The sequence below is a fragment of the Cebus imitator genome, unplaced genomic scaffold (genome assembly GCF_001604975.1).
Source record: "Cebus imitator isolate Cc_AM_T3 unplaced genomic scaffold, Cebus_imitator-1.0 Scaffold263, whole genome shotgun sequence".
Lineage (NCBI taxonomy): Eukaryota > Metazoa > Chordata > Mammalia > Primates > Cebidae > Cebus > Cebus imitator.
Window position 1 is genome coordinate 2576170 of NW_016107578.1, and position 13289 is coordinate 2589458.

The 13289-nt window shown below is 49.9% G+C and overlaps 1 protein-coding gene across 1 annotated transcript in view; it reads left to right on the top strand.

Moving 5' to 3' along the window:
- Positions 1–13289, top strand: part of ELAVL1 (ELAV like RNA binding protein 1) — a 43116-nt gene that overhangs the window by 9678 nt on the left and 20149 nt on the right. The window contains exon 2 of the mRNA XM_017500111.2: positions 4860–5047. Coding sequence (XP_017355600.1) covers positions 4876–5047 — 172 coding nt within the window. The 5' untranslated portion in view covers positions 4860–4875. The remainder of the gene's footprint in view (positions 1–4859; positions 5048–13289) is intronic.

Sequence of the window (13289 nt, forward strand, 5' to 3'; positions counted from 1 at the left end):
GCCTCAGCCTCCTGAGTAGCTGGGATTACAGGCACGCACCACCATGCCCAGCTAATTTTTTGTATTTTTAGTAGAGACGGGGTTTCACCATGTTGGCCAGGCTGGTCTCGATCTCTTGACCTCGTGATCCACCCGCCTCGGCCTCCCAAAGTGCTGGGATTACAGGCTTGAGCCACCGCGCCCGGCCACTTATTATGTTTTGAGAGCTTAAAAAATGTGTTCTGGGCTGGGTGAGGTGGCTCACGCCAATAATTCTAACACTTTGAGAAGCTGAGTTGGGAGGATCACTTGACACTGGGAATTTGAGACCAGTACAAGCAACATGGTGAGATCCCATCTCAACAAAAAGTAAAAAATTAGCTGGAAGGCTGAGACAGGGGGATTGCTTGAACCCAGGAGTTTGTGGCTGCAGTGAGTTATGATTGTGCCATTGCACTTTAGCCTGGGCAGTGGAGTAAGACTTTGACTCCAAAAAACAAACAAAAAAAAGTATTCTGACTATAAGTCCTTTTTGCAAATGTTTACTTCAGTCAGTGGATTTTAATTGTTAGCAGTGTCTTTCACAGAGCAAAAGTTTTAAATTTTGATGATATCTGGGTTATCTTTTTTTTTTTTTTTAATGAAATGGACTTTTCGTATTATGTCTGAGAAGTCTTTGCCCAGCCCAACTCCACAAAGATTTTTCTCCTAGAAATTTTATATTTTTACATTTTAGAACAGAGGTCGGCATATTTTTGTGTGTGTGAAGAGCCAGATGGTAAATATTTTCAGCTTTTTGGACCATACGGTTGCTACTACTTAACTCTGTTATTGTAGTACAAAACTATCTATAGACAGACAATACATAAACAAATGAGACAGGCTGTGTTCCAATAAAACTTTATTTATAACAACAGGCAGTGGGCCAGATTTGTCGCACAGGCCATGATGTGTGTTTCAGAAGGTCCACTTTTTCCCAGGCCTAGAGGATACCACACTGTGGGCAGTAAGCATGGGGCAACCATTGTCCGTTTCACTCTCCATGAAAGCAGAATGAGGGTAAAACAGAGTAGATGTCTAACTCTTAGAGAAAGGGTGAGGAGAAGGAAAGGTAAAGGAAAGAAGAGAAAGAAAGAAAGGAAATGCTTGAATCACATTTTGAACAAGCTTTAGTTGCATTTAGGTCTTTAGAGTTAACCCTTGTGCTCTGTTTGGATCAGCCTCCAGCAAATATTTTCGCCTGTTTGATTTTGAGCCAGTGATCTATTTTAAAATCTCATGGCCACAGATAGTGTAACAGACACGTGGAGTTTCTCACGATTAAACTGTAATCCTGGTGGTCCCAAGCTGGTACTGAAAGTTGATATTTATTTAGCCATTCCCCATTAACAAATATTTAGATTACATCCAGTTTTATAATCTTACGAACCACGTGGTAGTGACTTCCTTGCATTTGTTTTGTTTTGTTTTGTTTTGAGACCGGGTCTTGTTCTGTTGCCCAGGCTGGATCACATGCAACCTTGATCTCCTGGGCTCAAGCGATCCTCCTGCCCTTGTCTCCTGGGTAGCTGAAATTACAGGTGCGGGTCACTGTGCTCACTAAATTATTTTATTTTTTGTTAGAGACAGGGTCTCACGTTGTCACCCAGACTGGTCTTGAACTCCTGCACTTGTGAGATTATTTTTGTAGAACAGATTCCTGCAGTTGTGAGTCAGAAGGTTGTACCCGTCTCATACTCAGATCAGTAGCAGGTGATCTTGCACTGGATTTTATTCCATGCACCTGGCAGAAAGTAGCATCTGGTTTTCTTTTTCATTTTCCTCATTGTTCGTGAAGATGAAGTTCAGTGTCTTTTTCTGGACTTATGAGCCATGTGAATTTCAGGCCTTTATAAATTGCCACTAATATCCTTTATCTACCTCCCTCTTGGTTATGTCTCTTCTTTTATTGCTTGCTAATTTGTAGATGTTCTGAATTAAGTTTTCCCGGCCTTGGCAGTACTGACATTTAGGGCTAGATAAGTCTTGGTTGTGCGGCCGACCTGTGCCCTGAAGGATGCTTTAAAGCTCTCTGACCTCTCCCCACCAGATGTCAGCAGCACCCCACAACCCCTGGCCCTGACAGAGTCACAGTAACCAAAAATGTCTCCAGACATTGCCTAGTGTCCCCTGGGGGGCAGAATGGCACAGGGTAAGAACTACAGGTCTAAATGGTAGAATGTGCAGTGAATCTTTTCCCCCCGGCTACTTCTCCTCATCTTGGTCTATGATGCCTTTTGCTGTACAGAAGTTTTTAATTTCACGAAGTCTCACTTTTCAATCTTTTCTTCTATGGCTTTTGATGCTAACCTACTTTCTGTAGAGCAAAGAGCATAGGATATCCTCAAGTAAAAGAAATGCTAGGAAATTGTACTGATTTTGCACAGTATCCGAGAGTAGTAGGAGGGTAGGGAAGACCTGGATGTTTCCCCCAGGAAAAAAGAAACCAGACCTAATTCTTCCCTCAGCGTTGATTCAGGGAGTAGGTAGGAAGTCTCCATGTGACAGATGTGTTCGGATTTTTATGTAACCACTGGCAAGGCTATTTTTAGAGAAGGCCAAAGGCGGGTGACCGTGGGCACTGGGTGTTCAAACATAACAAAGAACTGAGCAACAGGGATCCAGGGAAACGGGTGGGCTCTCGCCAAGACCTCCCCGGGGGGAGTGGTCATCCACAGGGGTGACTACCTGCATGTTTAGAGGCAGGGACGAGGGACCTCTGAGGAGCGAGCTCAGTGTGCGACACACTTTCAGAAGGGCAGACTTGGCACTCTCGGCTGCATTGATCCAGACTCTTGTCCAAAGCCATCACTGGCTCTGATGTTTATCACTGAAAGGAAAGACTTCAGCAACTGAGAAAGACATTTCAAAGCCTGCAAGCTGTGAAGACCAAGTTCCTCTGACTGGTACAGAAACCCTCACCTCTTTCCAGCTCAGTCACTGCATCTTTGGGAATAAACAGATGCAGAGGACCATTGCCTGCCTGCCCCCTCGGCAACAGAGTGTCCAGGCGTGGGGTTCAGGCGCACCCCACGGGCTCCGGACATGGGGAGGAAGCAGTTGGAAATCTGGAATGTTCTCGAGAGACAACCCAAAGGTTTTTTTTTTACAGGATCTTAAATTGTGGTGCTGGAATTGTTTGTAGATCTCTTCGAAGCCCTCCTAGTGGACAGAGTTGTTCTGTTTTGTGTTCATAGACTGTTTTTTCGAGCAGTTTTAGATTTACAGAAAAATTGTAAAGTGGAAAGCACTCATTCCTTGGCTTTAGAATGAAGTATTGGCTGAATAAACAAATTTTTTTTTTTTTTTTTTTTTTAAGATAGAGTTTTGCTCTTGTTACCCAGGCTGGAGTGCAATGGCGCTATCTTGGCTCACCGCAACCTCCGCCTTCTGGATTCAGGCAATTCTCCTGCCTCAGCCTCCTGAGTAGCTGGGATTACAGGCACACGCCACCATGCCCAGCTGATTTTTTGTATTTTTAGTAGAGACGGGGTTTCACCATGTTGACCAGGATGGTCTTGATCTCTTGACCTCGTGATCCACCCGCATCGGCCTCCCAAAGTGCTAGGATTACAGGCATGAGCCACCGCGCCCGGCCTGAATAAAAAATTTTTAAAAAAGAAAGAAACTGGGCACAGTGGCTCAGGCCAGTAATCCTAGCATTTTGGGAGGCTGAGACGGAGGGATTACTTGAGGCCAGGAGTTCAAAACCAACCTGGGCGAGATACCATCTCTACAAAAAGTTTCAAAAATAAGCCGAGTGTGATGACACATGCCAGTATTCCCAGCCACTCAGGAGACTGAGATGAGAGGATCGCTTGAGGATTGCCCGGGAGTTCGAGGCTACAGTGAGCTGTGTTGGTGCCACCACACCCATTATTAGCATCTCACATTCACATGGTACCTCTTTTATTCTTGGTGAATCAATATTGATACATTATTAGTAACTAAAGCCCGTAATTCAGAGTTCAGTTCACTCTGTATGTTGTTCATTCTGTGGATTTTGACAAACATGTATTGTCCACACCCACCATTACATTTTGTGCAAAATGGTTTCACTGCCCTAAAACCCTGACAATTCCGTGTTCCACTGTTTGTTTTCCCTGCCCACTCACATCCCTGGCAACCATTGATCTTTTTCTCTGTAGTGTGCCTTTTCCAGAAGGTCACAGACTTGGAATCACACAGATTTAATCATAACTTAAATATGCATTTAAAGTTTCTTTAAATGCCTTTCCTGGCTTAATAGCTCATTTCTTTTTATCATTAAAAAAATGCCCGTGTACAGAACCACACAAATGGAGTCTGTTTATCCATTCACCCATGGGAGGACTTGCTGGTTGCTTCCAGGTTTTGGCAATTATGAATAAAGCTGCTGTAAACATCCACATGCAGATTTTGGTGTGACTGTAAGTTAATATACAGCAAAGAAAAGAATCTCTAAGTGCAGAACCAGGCGCCGTGGCTCACACCTCTTATCTTAGCAATTTGGGAGGCTGAGACGGGAGGATCACTTGAGGCCAGAAGTTTGAGACCAGCCTGGCCAACACAGCAAAACCCATCTTTACTAAAAATACAAAAATTACCAGGGGATGGTGGAGGGCACCTGTAATTCCAGCTATTCAGTAGGCTGAGGTAGGAGAATTGCCTGAATCCAGGACGCAGAGGTTGTAGTGAGCTGAGATCATGCCACTGCACTACAGCCTGGGTGACAGTCTCACTCTGTCTCAAAAAGAAAAGAAAGAAAGAAAAAAATCTAGTGCAAATGCACTTAACTAGTTTTATCTTCACATACTGCAGTGTGAACATTCGGAATTTACTTGCCCTTTTTTCCTGTGCAGATTTTTGAAAAATACAATGTCTAATGGTTATGAAGACCACATGGCCGAAGACTGCAGGGGTGACATCGGGAGAACGAATTTGATCGTCAACTACCTCCCTCAGAACATGACCCAGGATGAGTTACGAAGCCTGTTCAGCAGCATTGGTGAAGTTGAATCTGCAAAACTTATTCGGGATAAAGTAGCAGGTAAAGAAATGGAGGCATTTTTTGTAGAGCAGGTATTGGTGGCCATCCCATTGGACACTGCCTCCTTTGCCTGTGACTCTGTGACGTTCCACAGTGCAGGATAACTGCAGCCTTGAAACGTTGACTGTGAAGTTTCGTTTTCATTTCAAACTCCATTTTGTCCATTGCTTTTGTATAACATTGGCCATAAGTTCCCAAAAGAGGAAAAATTCATTGTTAAGACAGGGAACATGTACCAAATAAGACAGTGGGAGGAGAGGAAGGAACCAGAGACAGGGCGTTCTGAAAGCTGGAAGGGGCTGGAAAAGCACAGCCTGACCTGGCTTGGCCTGGGCTGATTGATTGGGTCCCGTGTGTGGAAAGGACCCTGGCAAGTGTCCTGTCCAGGGCAGGCACAGGCAGGCCTACCCCTGTCTGCCCACTGAGGCCCCCATGCTTGGTCAGGCCCAGGTCAGCAGAACACAGAGGGTCTTGTGGACAGCCCTTCGTTATGTTTGGGCTGCTCTCTTTACTGTCAACGTCATCAACTTGAACTTCTGCACCACGCTGAGCTTAAACTCTCAGAGGGGCGGGAGCCTGGCAGCTGAAAGCCCCGCTGTTCCACTTCCTCACAGCAGAACTTATAAGCCTCTGTGTCCCTGTCCGGAATGTGGAGATGGTGGCTTCTACATCCTGGTGGTCCCTACCTCATAGGTGTTTGCAGAGGGCCTGGCACCTGTTAAGGCCCTACTTACAGAGTGGCCTCCATTCTGACAGCATGACTTCAAGGACTCTAGAGAGAATTATGGACAGACCATGTGGGGAGCTCTCTTCCTCCTCCTCCTCTTCCTCCCCCTCCCCCCTCCTCCCCCCAACACCCGCTCTTCCTCTTCTTCCTCCTTCCTCTACCACCGCCCCCCTTCCTTTTTGTCTCTGCCCTGCTTTAGGAAGCCAAGGAATGGTCACTCCTCCCGGTGCTCTGGCTGCCATCCTGGGTTTGGGGACTGTGATTCCCTATACTGAAAACTCATTTAAGGCCAGGTGGCTCATGCCTGTAATCCCACCACTTTGGGTGGTCGAGCTGAGAGGATCACTTACTCAGGAGTTCAAGACCAGCCTTGGCAACATGGTGAAACCCCATTTCTACCAAAAATACAAAAACTTAGCTGGGCATGGTGTTCCATGTCTGTGGTCTCAGCTACTTGGGGGCTGAGGCAGAAAGATCACTTGAGTCTGAAGGGTGGAGGTTGCAGTGAGCCGAGATTGCACCACTGCACTTTAGCCTGGGCAACAGTGAGACCTTGTCCCAAAAAAATTAAAAAGAAAACTAGTTTAAAAGTTAAGGGTCAGGCACGGTGGCTCATGCCAGTAATCCCAGTACTTTGGGAGGCCGAGGCAGGCGGATCATGAGGTCAGGAGATGGAGACCAGCCTGGCCAACATGGTGAAACCCTGTCTTCAGTAAAAATACAAAAATTAGCTGGGCATGGTGGCATATGCCTATAATCCCAGCTACTGAGGAGGCTGAGGCAGGAGAATCACTTGAATCAGGGAGTCAGAGGTTGCAGTAAGCTGAGTTCACACAACTGCACCCTATCCTGGCGACAGAGCGAGGCTCCACCTCAAAAAAAAGTTCTGTTACGGAAAATTTCAAGCATACATGAACATAGAGTGATGTGTTGAACGTAATGTGCCCATCATCACACTTTATCTTCAGTGTTTCCCCAGTTACATTAAGACACCTGACCCCTGAATGCCTCCCCAAGAGCCTGTCTGGTGTCTGTACAGAAAATTAGCTCTTCAGATGGGGGCACTGAATACAAAAACCTTCTGTCCTTCCATCTCTGAAAGTCTGATTTAATAAACACCTTCTCAATAGGGACTTTATGCAATATACAAACTTACGTATTAGAATACTCTAGAAGCCAGGAGACCATCCTGAATAATGGAAGGTTTTAAAAATTCTCCTGTGCCACTAACAAGTCTCGCCTTTCTCCTCTTACTTTCTGGTGGAAGGGAATTTTCCTTGGTATTCCTGGGCACCAGAGATTTTCCAGGCATTCCCACAGAATTTGCCATCCTTCTCCTGGAACCTGATTTCTCTGTCTGTTTTCTTGTTGTGGTTTTCAAAGGAATGTGAGCTATGCTAATAGGAACACCTAGATTTGGCTCAGTCTGGAGAGAACTGGTTTTGAGAACCAGCGAAGGCTGCAAAAGTGTAATTTGGGAATTAGTTCAGTTCAGAGATGAGCCCTGTCTTATCTTTGGACAGTAGTTAGTAATGGGCGCACCAGGAGTTGTGGAGTGGCTGGGCCTGGGCTTTCAGATGAAAGAGCAAGAGCTACTAGCCCAGCCTCTTGCTAGTAGCTCTTGAAGTCAGTGACTGGAGTTTCATGGAGAACGTGCTGCAGCCTGGCATTACTCATCCTGCTGCCAGTGTGGGCAAACCTCCTTGCTGGCAGGGCCTGGGGCGCAGTGTTAGGTCTCACCACCCCTCTCTCCAGCCAACTGTTTTCTCCCAACCCTGCAAGACAGCCTCTCACACGACCAGGCAGGCACCCCAGCAAATCTGATCCCTGGCCTAGCTCCGCTCACCACACGGTTGTCCCTGAGTCCCACAGCAGCCATTTCCCTGTTTGCCCTCCTCAGGCCTCTGTCTTCCCTGCTCACCCTCAGCTGATAACCGCCTCCTGTCTCACAGTGGAACTAACAGCATCTCCACCTCTCCAGCCCAATCCTTCCTTCCCTTCCTGGTTTCCCAAGAGCCTCGGGCTCTCCAAGTACCCACTTTTCCTGGGCTTCGAGTGTCTTGAAAGGAATTCCTTCCAGAGTTTGAGCTTCTTCTAGCTCAGAGTTCTTCCACATTTTGTGCCCTGGCCACTGTGCTGGCCCGGGGCCTCAACCCACGTGGTCCCAGTAGCACCTTCTCAATGGTGAAACCCAAAAATGTCCTGGCATTTGCCACATGTCCTCTAGGAGGCAGTCTTCCCCAGCGAGAGCCACTGCTGTGTGTGTTGGCCTCTCACCCACAGACTGTCCTGTTCCCTGTCTCCACCCGCTTCCAGAAGCATCCTCTCCCACTGGCTTTCAGAAGCACCTCCTCCCCCCATCTGTCTAACTGCCCTGAGGCCACACCCTCTCTGTCTTTAGCGCCTTTCCCCCAGCCTTCGACTCAGCCGGTTCTCGGAGTTATGCATTGCCCTCTTCTTCCAAAGCTGATAGTCGGGGTGGGCAGAGTCACCCCATGGCTTCCAGCTGCCCTCTCTGCCACCTCCTTTTTGACCAGAAAGCTGTTCTGAGCTCCAGACGCCTTCAGTCCCTCAAATTCAGTGTATTCCAAACTGACCTAACTCTCCCGAAAGCCAGCCACTTGTTTCCAGTTGCCCCCACTGTAACCAATGGTACCACCATCCACTTGATGGCTCTGCTCAGAAATCTAGGAGTGTCCTTGGCTGTCACCCACCTGGTGTTTCTCAGTCCATCCCTTTCCTCTTTCTCATCAGCCACCATCCTAGCCCAGGACATCACCACCTGTGGCCCGCACTATCGCTTTGGCCTCTTAACTGGCCCCTGCGTTCCCTGAAGACTGAAGACTGAAGACTGCCCTCCTCACTGCAGCAGAGGGGCCTCTTTGATAGCCTGAATGTGACCGTGTCACTCCCCTCCTCAAACTGTTGAGGTCCCAGCCGTGTTTGCTTAAGGAGGCCTCCCCTGGCCCAAGCGTCAGATGCTCTACTGTGGGTTCTCATGGCACCCAGGCCGACCTGCACTGTGGGGTTTCCACCCACCACTGAGCTGGAGCTTTCTGGTCCAGCACGTCAGTATCGTTCTTGGAGGCAGGAGCCTTGTTAATCTCTGTAGCCCTAGACGTAGCCACAGTCAGTGTTTGCAGTGTGAATGAACAAATAAATGAATGGTACTGGGAATGGGGGAGAGTGCAGATCATCATGGATGTTTATTCATTCAGCAAATACTGGTTGGGTGCCAACCAAGGGCTGGGCACTGGAGGCAGGAGAAAGGAGGAGCATGGTGATGGCTAAGAGGAAGGGACTGCCACCCTCAAAGCGCAGAATGTTTCTCGCGGGCCTGGCCCTGGTCCTTATGTTGGGGATATGGCGTTGGTTGGTTGTTGGCCATTCCACCCACCAATACCAGCTAAGGAGGCTACTGCAGTGCCTGGCTGTCCTGCCTTCTGCCTTCCTGGGCAGCCCTGTCCTGGTGTCTGGTCTCTCCGCAGTGGCCCCATATGTCCCTCAGGGGATCAGAAGGAATCAACTCTCCACCCTCATGGACGGCCTGTTATGCTGAAGCCAACAGCTGCAGCCCCGTTCACGGATCTGTCTTGTTTACCTCTGGTTGGATTAAAGCCTGCACCCATACTAGGGGCTCCCGAGACCCCTGGGCACCTGCCCTCTCTCCCCACTTGCGGTACCCTCTGCACCCCTCCAGTCAAGCCCTACTCTTGGGTGCTGGTGATTCTCTGAACACTGTTCCCTGTGCAGGAATGCCCTTCCGGACTTTCCCATCCTGGATGCTTTTTTCTTAATATGAGTCATGCTTGATCCTCACAGAAAAAAACTTAAGCATGAGCCAAGCCAAAAAAAAAAAAAAAAATCACACCGCTGTTAGCTTTTGGACATGTGAACCTCCAGACGGCTTTCTTTACGTATTCATGGCCATAAGCAGTCATACGCTTCTGCAGAATTGGCTCACCCTTCAAACTGCGGATAGACTTTCCTTCCTGTATCTGGACATTTTTCCTCTTCACTGAACATCTCGAGATCCCATCATCGTGCGGTTGCATAGTATTCAGCTTCCCATGTGTTGATATTTGAAAGCCCCACTGAGATAAATGTCCTGGCACAAATCTTTGCTCACTGGTTATTTCCATAGAAAGTCTTCCTGCTTGCGAAGTGGCAGACGAGAGAGTATACCTTTTAAAGGCTGTTGGTCCCTGTTGCCAACTCGCTCTCTAGGGGACGCGTAGTTCACCCTGCCTTCTGTCTGGCCCTGATCTACTAGCCCTGGCAGGGTTTCTCACCTCTGCCACCCTGTGAGGGACAAACAAATCCAATCGGGGTGATTCCCGTTTCTAGTGAAGCTCATCATTGCTTGTATTTAGCGGCTGTTGGTACTTCTTTTGTAAAATACCCTTCTTCTCCTTTGCCCATTTCTTTTGTGGACCTTGGCTGTTTCTTATTGCTGAATTAATTCATTCCTCACTTCCAGTCTCTGTCTCTCAGTGAAGTCTCCCCTTAATCCCCTGTAGACCTTTAAAGAGAGAACTCATGGGACCTGGCCTCAGGATGCAGAGGAGGGTTTCACCCACAGGGCACTCGCCCCCCTCAGCCCTGCACCGCACATCAAGTCAGGGCCCTTCCAGCTACAAGAAGCACTGAGGGATGGAGGCATTGTGTCTGGCAGCAGAAGACAGGGAGCCAGCTCTCCAATCCTAACCCTCATCCAAAGAGAGAGGGAAGTGTGTTTGGAAGTTCGAGAGCACTGGCCAGCGTTTGCCCGGGGCGGGCGGGGTGTGGGTGCCATGTAAGGCATCCATGGTGCTCCCTGCAGAGGCAGCTTTGTCTTCTCCAGGAAGCAGCTGTCAGGCTGCAGTCCCCGGACCGGCAGCAGCATCAGGGTACCTAGGGAAATTCAAGTCTCAGGCTCTTCCCAGGCCCCTGAGTCAGCCACTCAGTGTGTTTGACCATCTGTGCTTTAACCTTCCTGGAGGGGGATGCTGTTGCCAGGCAGGCAGAGAACCAGAGCCCAGAAGCTCTGCCCTGTGGCCAGAAAGGGTTGGGGAGGGCTCTTCCTTCAGCTGAGGGAAGTGAGAGCCAGGCATTCCTCCCTGCCAGTCCCTCCTTCCTGCTTCCCAGCCTCTTCCACCTCCCATCCCAGGGTCCCCTTTTGCCCCCCAGCACTGACACCAGGCAGGCCCCTGTCCTCCTGCTCCCTCACAAGCCCTCAGGCCTCCTGTCTCGGTGCTGATCTCCCATCTCCAGACAGGGGCTCTGACAGGCTCTGCTGCTAGTGGGCAGGAGGAGCATCCTTAAGGAGTTTGGAGATGTGAATTCCATGCCTGCCGGACATCCTGGGTCCTGGACTGGGATGGGAGGCACCTAGGGAGCTAAGTTGTTGCCCTGAACTCCAGATGCCCCTGGTGCAGGTGGCTTGTGGACTCTGAATGGAGAAACTAACTTGGGGGCCACTTCCACTTCTCCTCTGGAGGCCGCCTCTCCTCTGCATAACCGTGGAAAGCCCTATGCTCCCCATGCATTGGAATTGCCAGGGAGCTTTAAAAACTTTTAAAAGCTTGTAATCGTTTAACTGTAAGTAACACAGGTCTGCCTCTGGCCATCTCCTCCCACAAAAAAACCACTGAGGAGGCCGGGCACGGTAGCTCATGCCTGTAATCCTAACACTTTGGGAGGCTGAGGTGGGAGGATTGCTTGAGCTCAGGAGTTTGAGACCAGCCTGGGCAACATGGCAAAACCCCATCTCTACAAAAAAAAATAGAAAAATTAGCCAGGCATGGTGGTGAGGTCCTGTAGTTCTAGTTACTTGGTGGGGGGCTGAAGTAAGAGGGTTGTTTGAGCCTAGGAGGCAGAGGTTACAGTGAGCCAAGCTCGTGCCACTGCACTCCAGCCTTAGCAACGGACTGAGACCCTGTCTTAAAACCACTGAGGCCAGCTGGCAACCCCCTCTCCTTTTCTGACTTCATTGGTTGGGTGCGTGGCCTGAGCAGTCAGTGGTGGCTTAAAAAGCTGCCCAGGCTGGTTTGTATTGGAGGCAAGGGTGGAAGTGGGCGGTCAGGTGCTGGACGAAGCCCTTCCAGTTGATGGCCTCACCCAGTGGGTGGAAACCAGGGCATCTTTGTCCCTTAACTGCCTCCCCTCCGACTGCCTCCAGGCACCCACCACAGAAAGGAGAGCAGACTTAGGAGATGAAGCCAGGCCTTGACCCACAAGGTCCATCCTGTAGGGAAGTCAGGAACCATTCCCCACTACCCCAGGTGCAGTCCTCTGGGTAGGGTGTTCCTTTGCTGCTCTGGCCTGTGCACAGAGCCCAAATCTCCTATCTGGATTAGATCACCAGCCCGCTGGCCCCACACTGGCTCTGCCCTGCTGCCAGGGGCCACTTCCCAGGCCTCTTGCCATACAAGCCACCTCTTTCTGGGAATACACTGGCATCATCTCCGCCTCAGAGACTTGGCACCTGCTTTTCTGTCTGGACTGTTCACGCCAGCCACACACAGGTTTTGTTTCAAATATCTCCTCTGCCACGGGCCCTCCTGTCCCCCATCTAACGCTTGTCAGTTTCTCTCCACCGTGTTGTCTGACTTGCCCACAGGGATGTGACAGCTTTCATGATGGCAGCAACCGTCCTCTGTCATGCATCACTAACCCCTAGCCGAGCACAGGACCTGACACGTAGTAGGTGTTCAGTTAATGTGTCAGCTCCTTGAAGACAGAGGAGGAGCTTTACCAGGCAAGGCAACTGGGGCTGCCCAAGGGTATGTAACTCCCTCAGTGATGTTGGCAGGCCTGGGCACGTGTGTGGTGAGGAAGAGCATATGGCAGAGACAGGGCCAAAGGTGGATCCTTGGTGCCTGTGGGTCTCCATGGAATAGACAGGGGATGAGGAGCCTGAGCAGAGACAGTCAGGGAGATGGAAATCTGGTGTGGTTTCCACATCCCAGAGAAGGGGCATCCCAAGAGGGTGGGCCCTACCCCAAGCTGCCAAAAGCTCAGGGGACACATCCTGAAACGGTCCCCAGGGCAGTGACCATCCTAGGGGATCAGCCAGGACTACCCAACACCTGGGAGATGAGGAAGAAGGGACTTGGGCCAGGGAGGGCCCGTGTTTATGTGCTGAGAGGAGCCAGCTGTGGCTGAGGACACAGGACCAGGGCTTGGGGCTTGAGTCCTTACCGGTGTGTGACTTTCTCAAGCCACACTTAGTCCATCTGAGCACGCCACAGCCAAGGAGGCAGGTGGTCCAGGCTTCTGGATGGAGCAGAAAGATGGGACCCGAATGCAGATGGCACTGAGCAGTAGGAGAGCAGGTGTTTGGGAAGGAAAAAAACCCAGCCAGGCTGGCGTCATGGTCAGGAATCCATATCACAGACGTTCTGTGGTCTGGTTTCACACTGCCGTCTGGAGCGCGTGCAGAGGCCCTGGCCGTCCTGACCTGGCTGTGCTGCTCTGTTGCTTGTTCTCTGAGCTGCTATCCCAACTCACTCCACACGGACCTGGTCCTGCCAT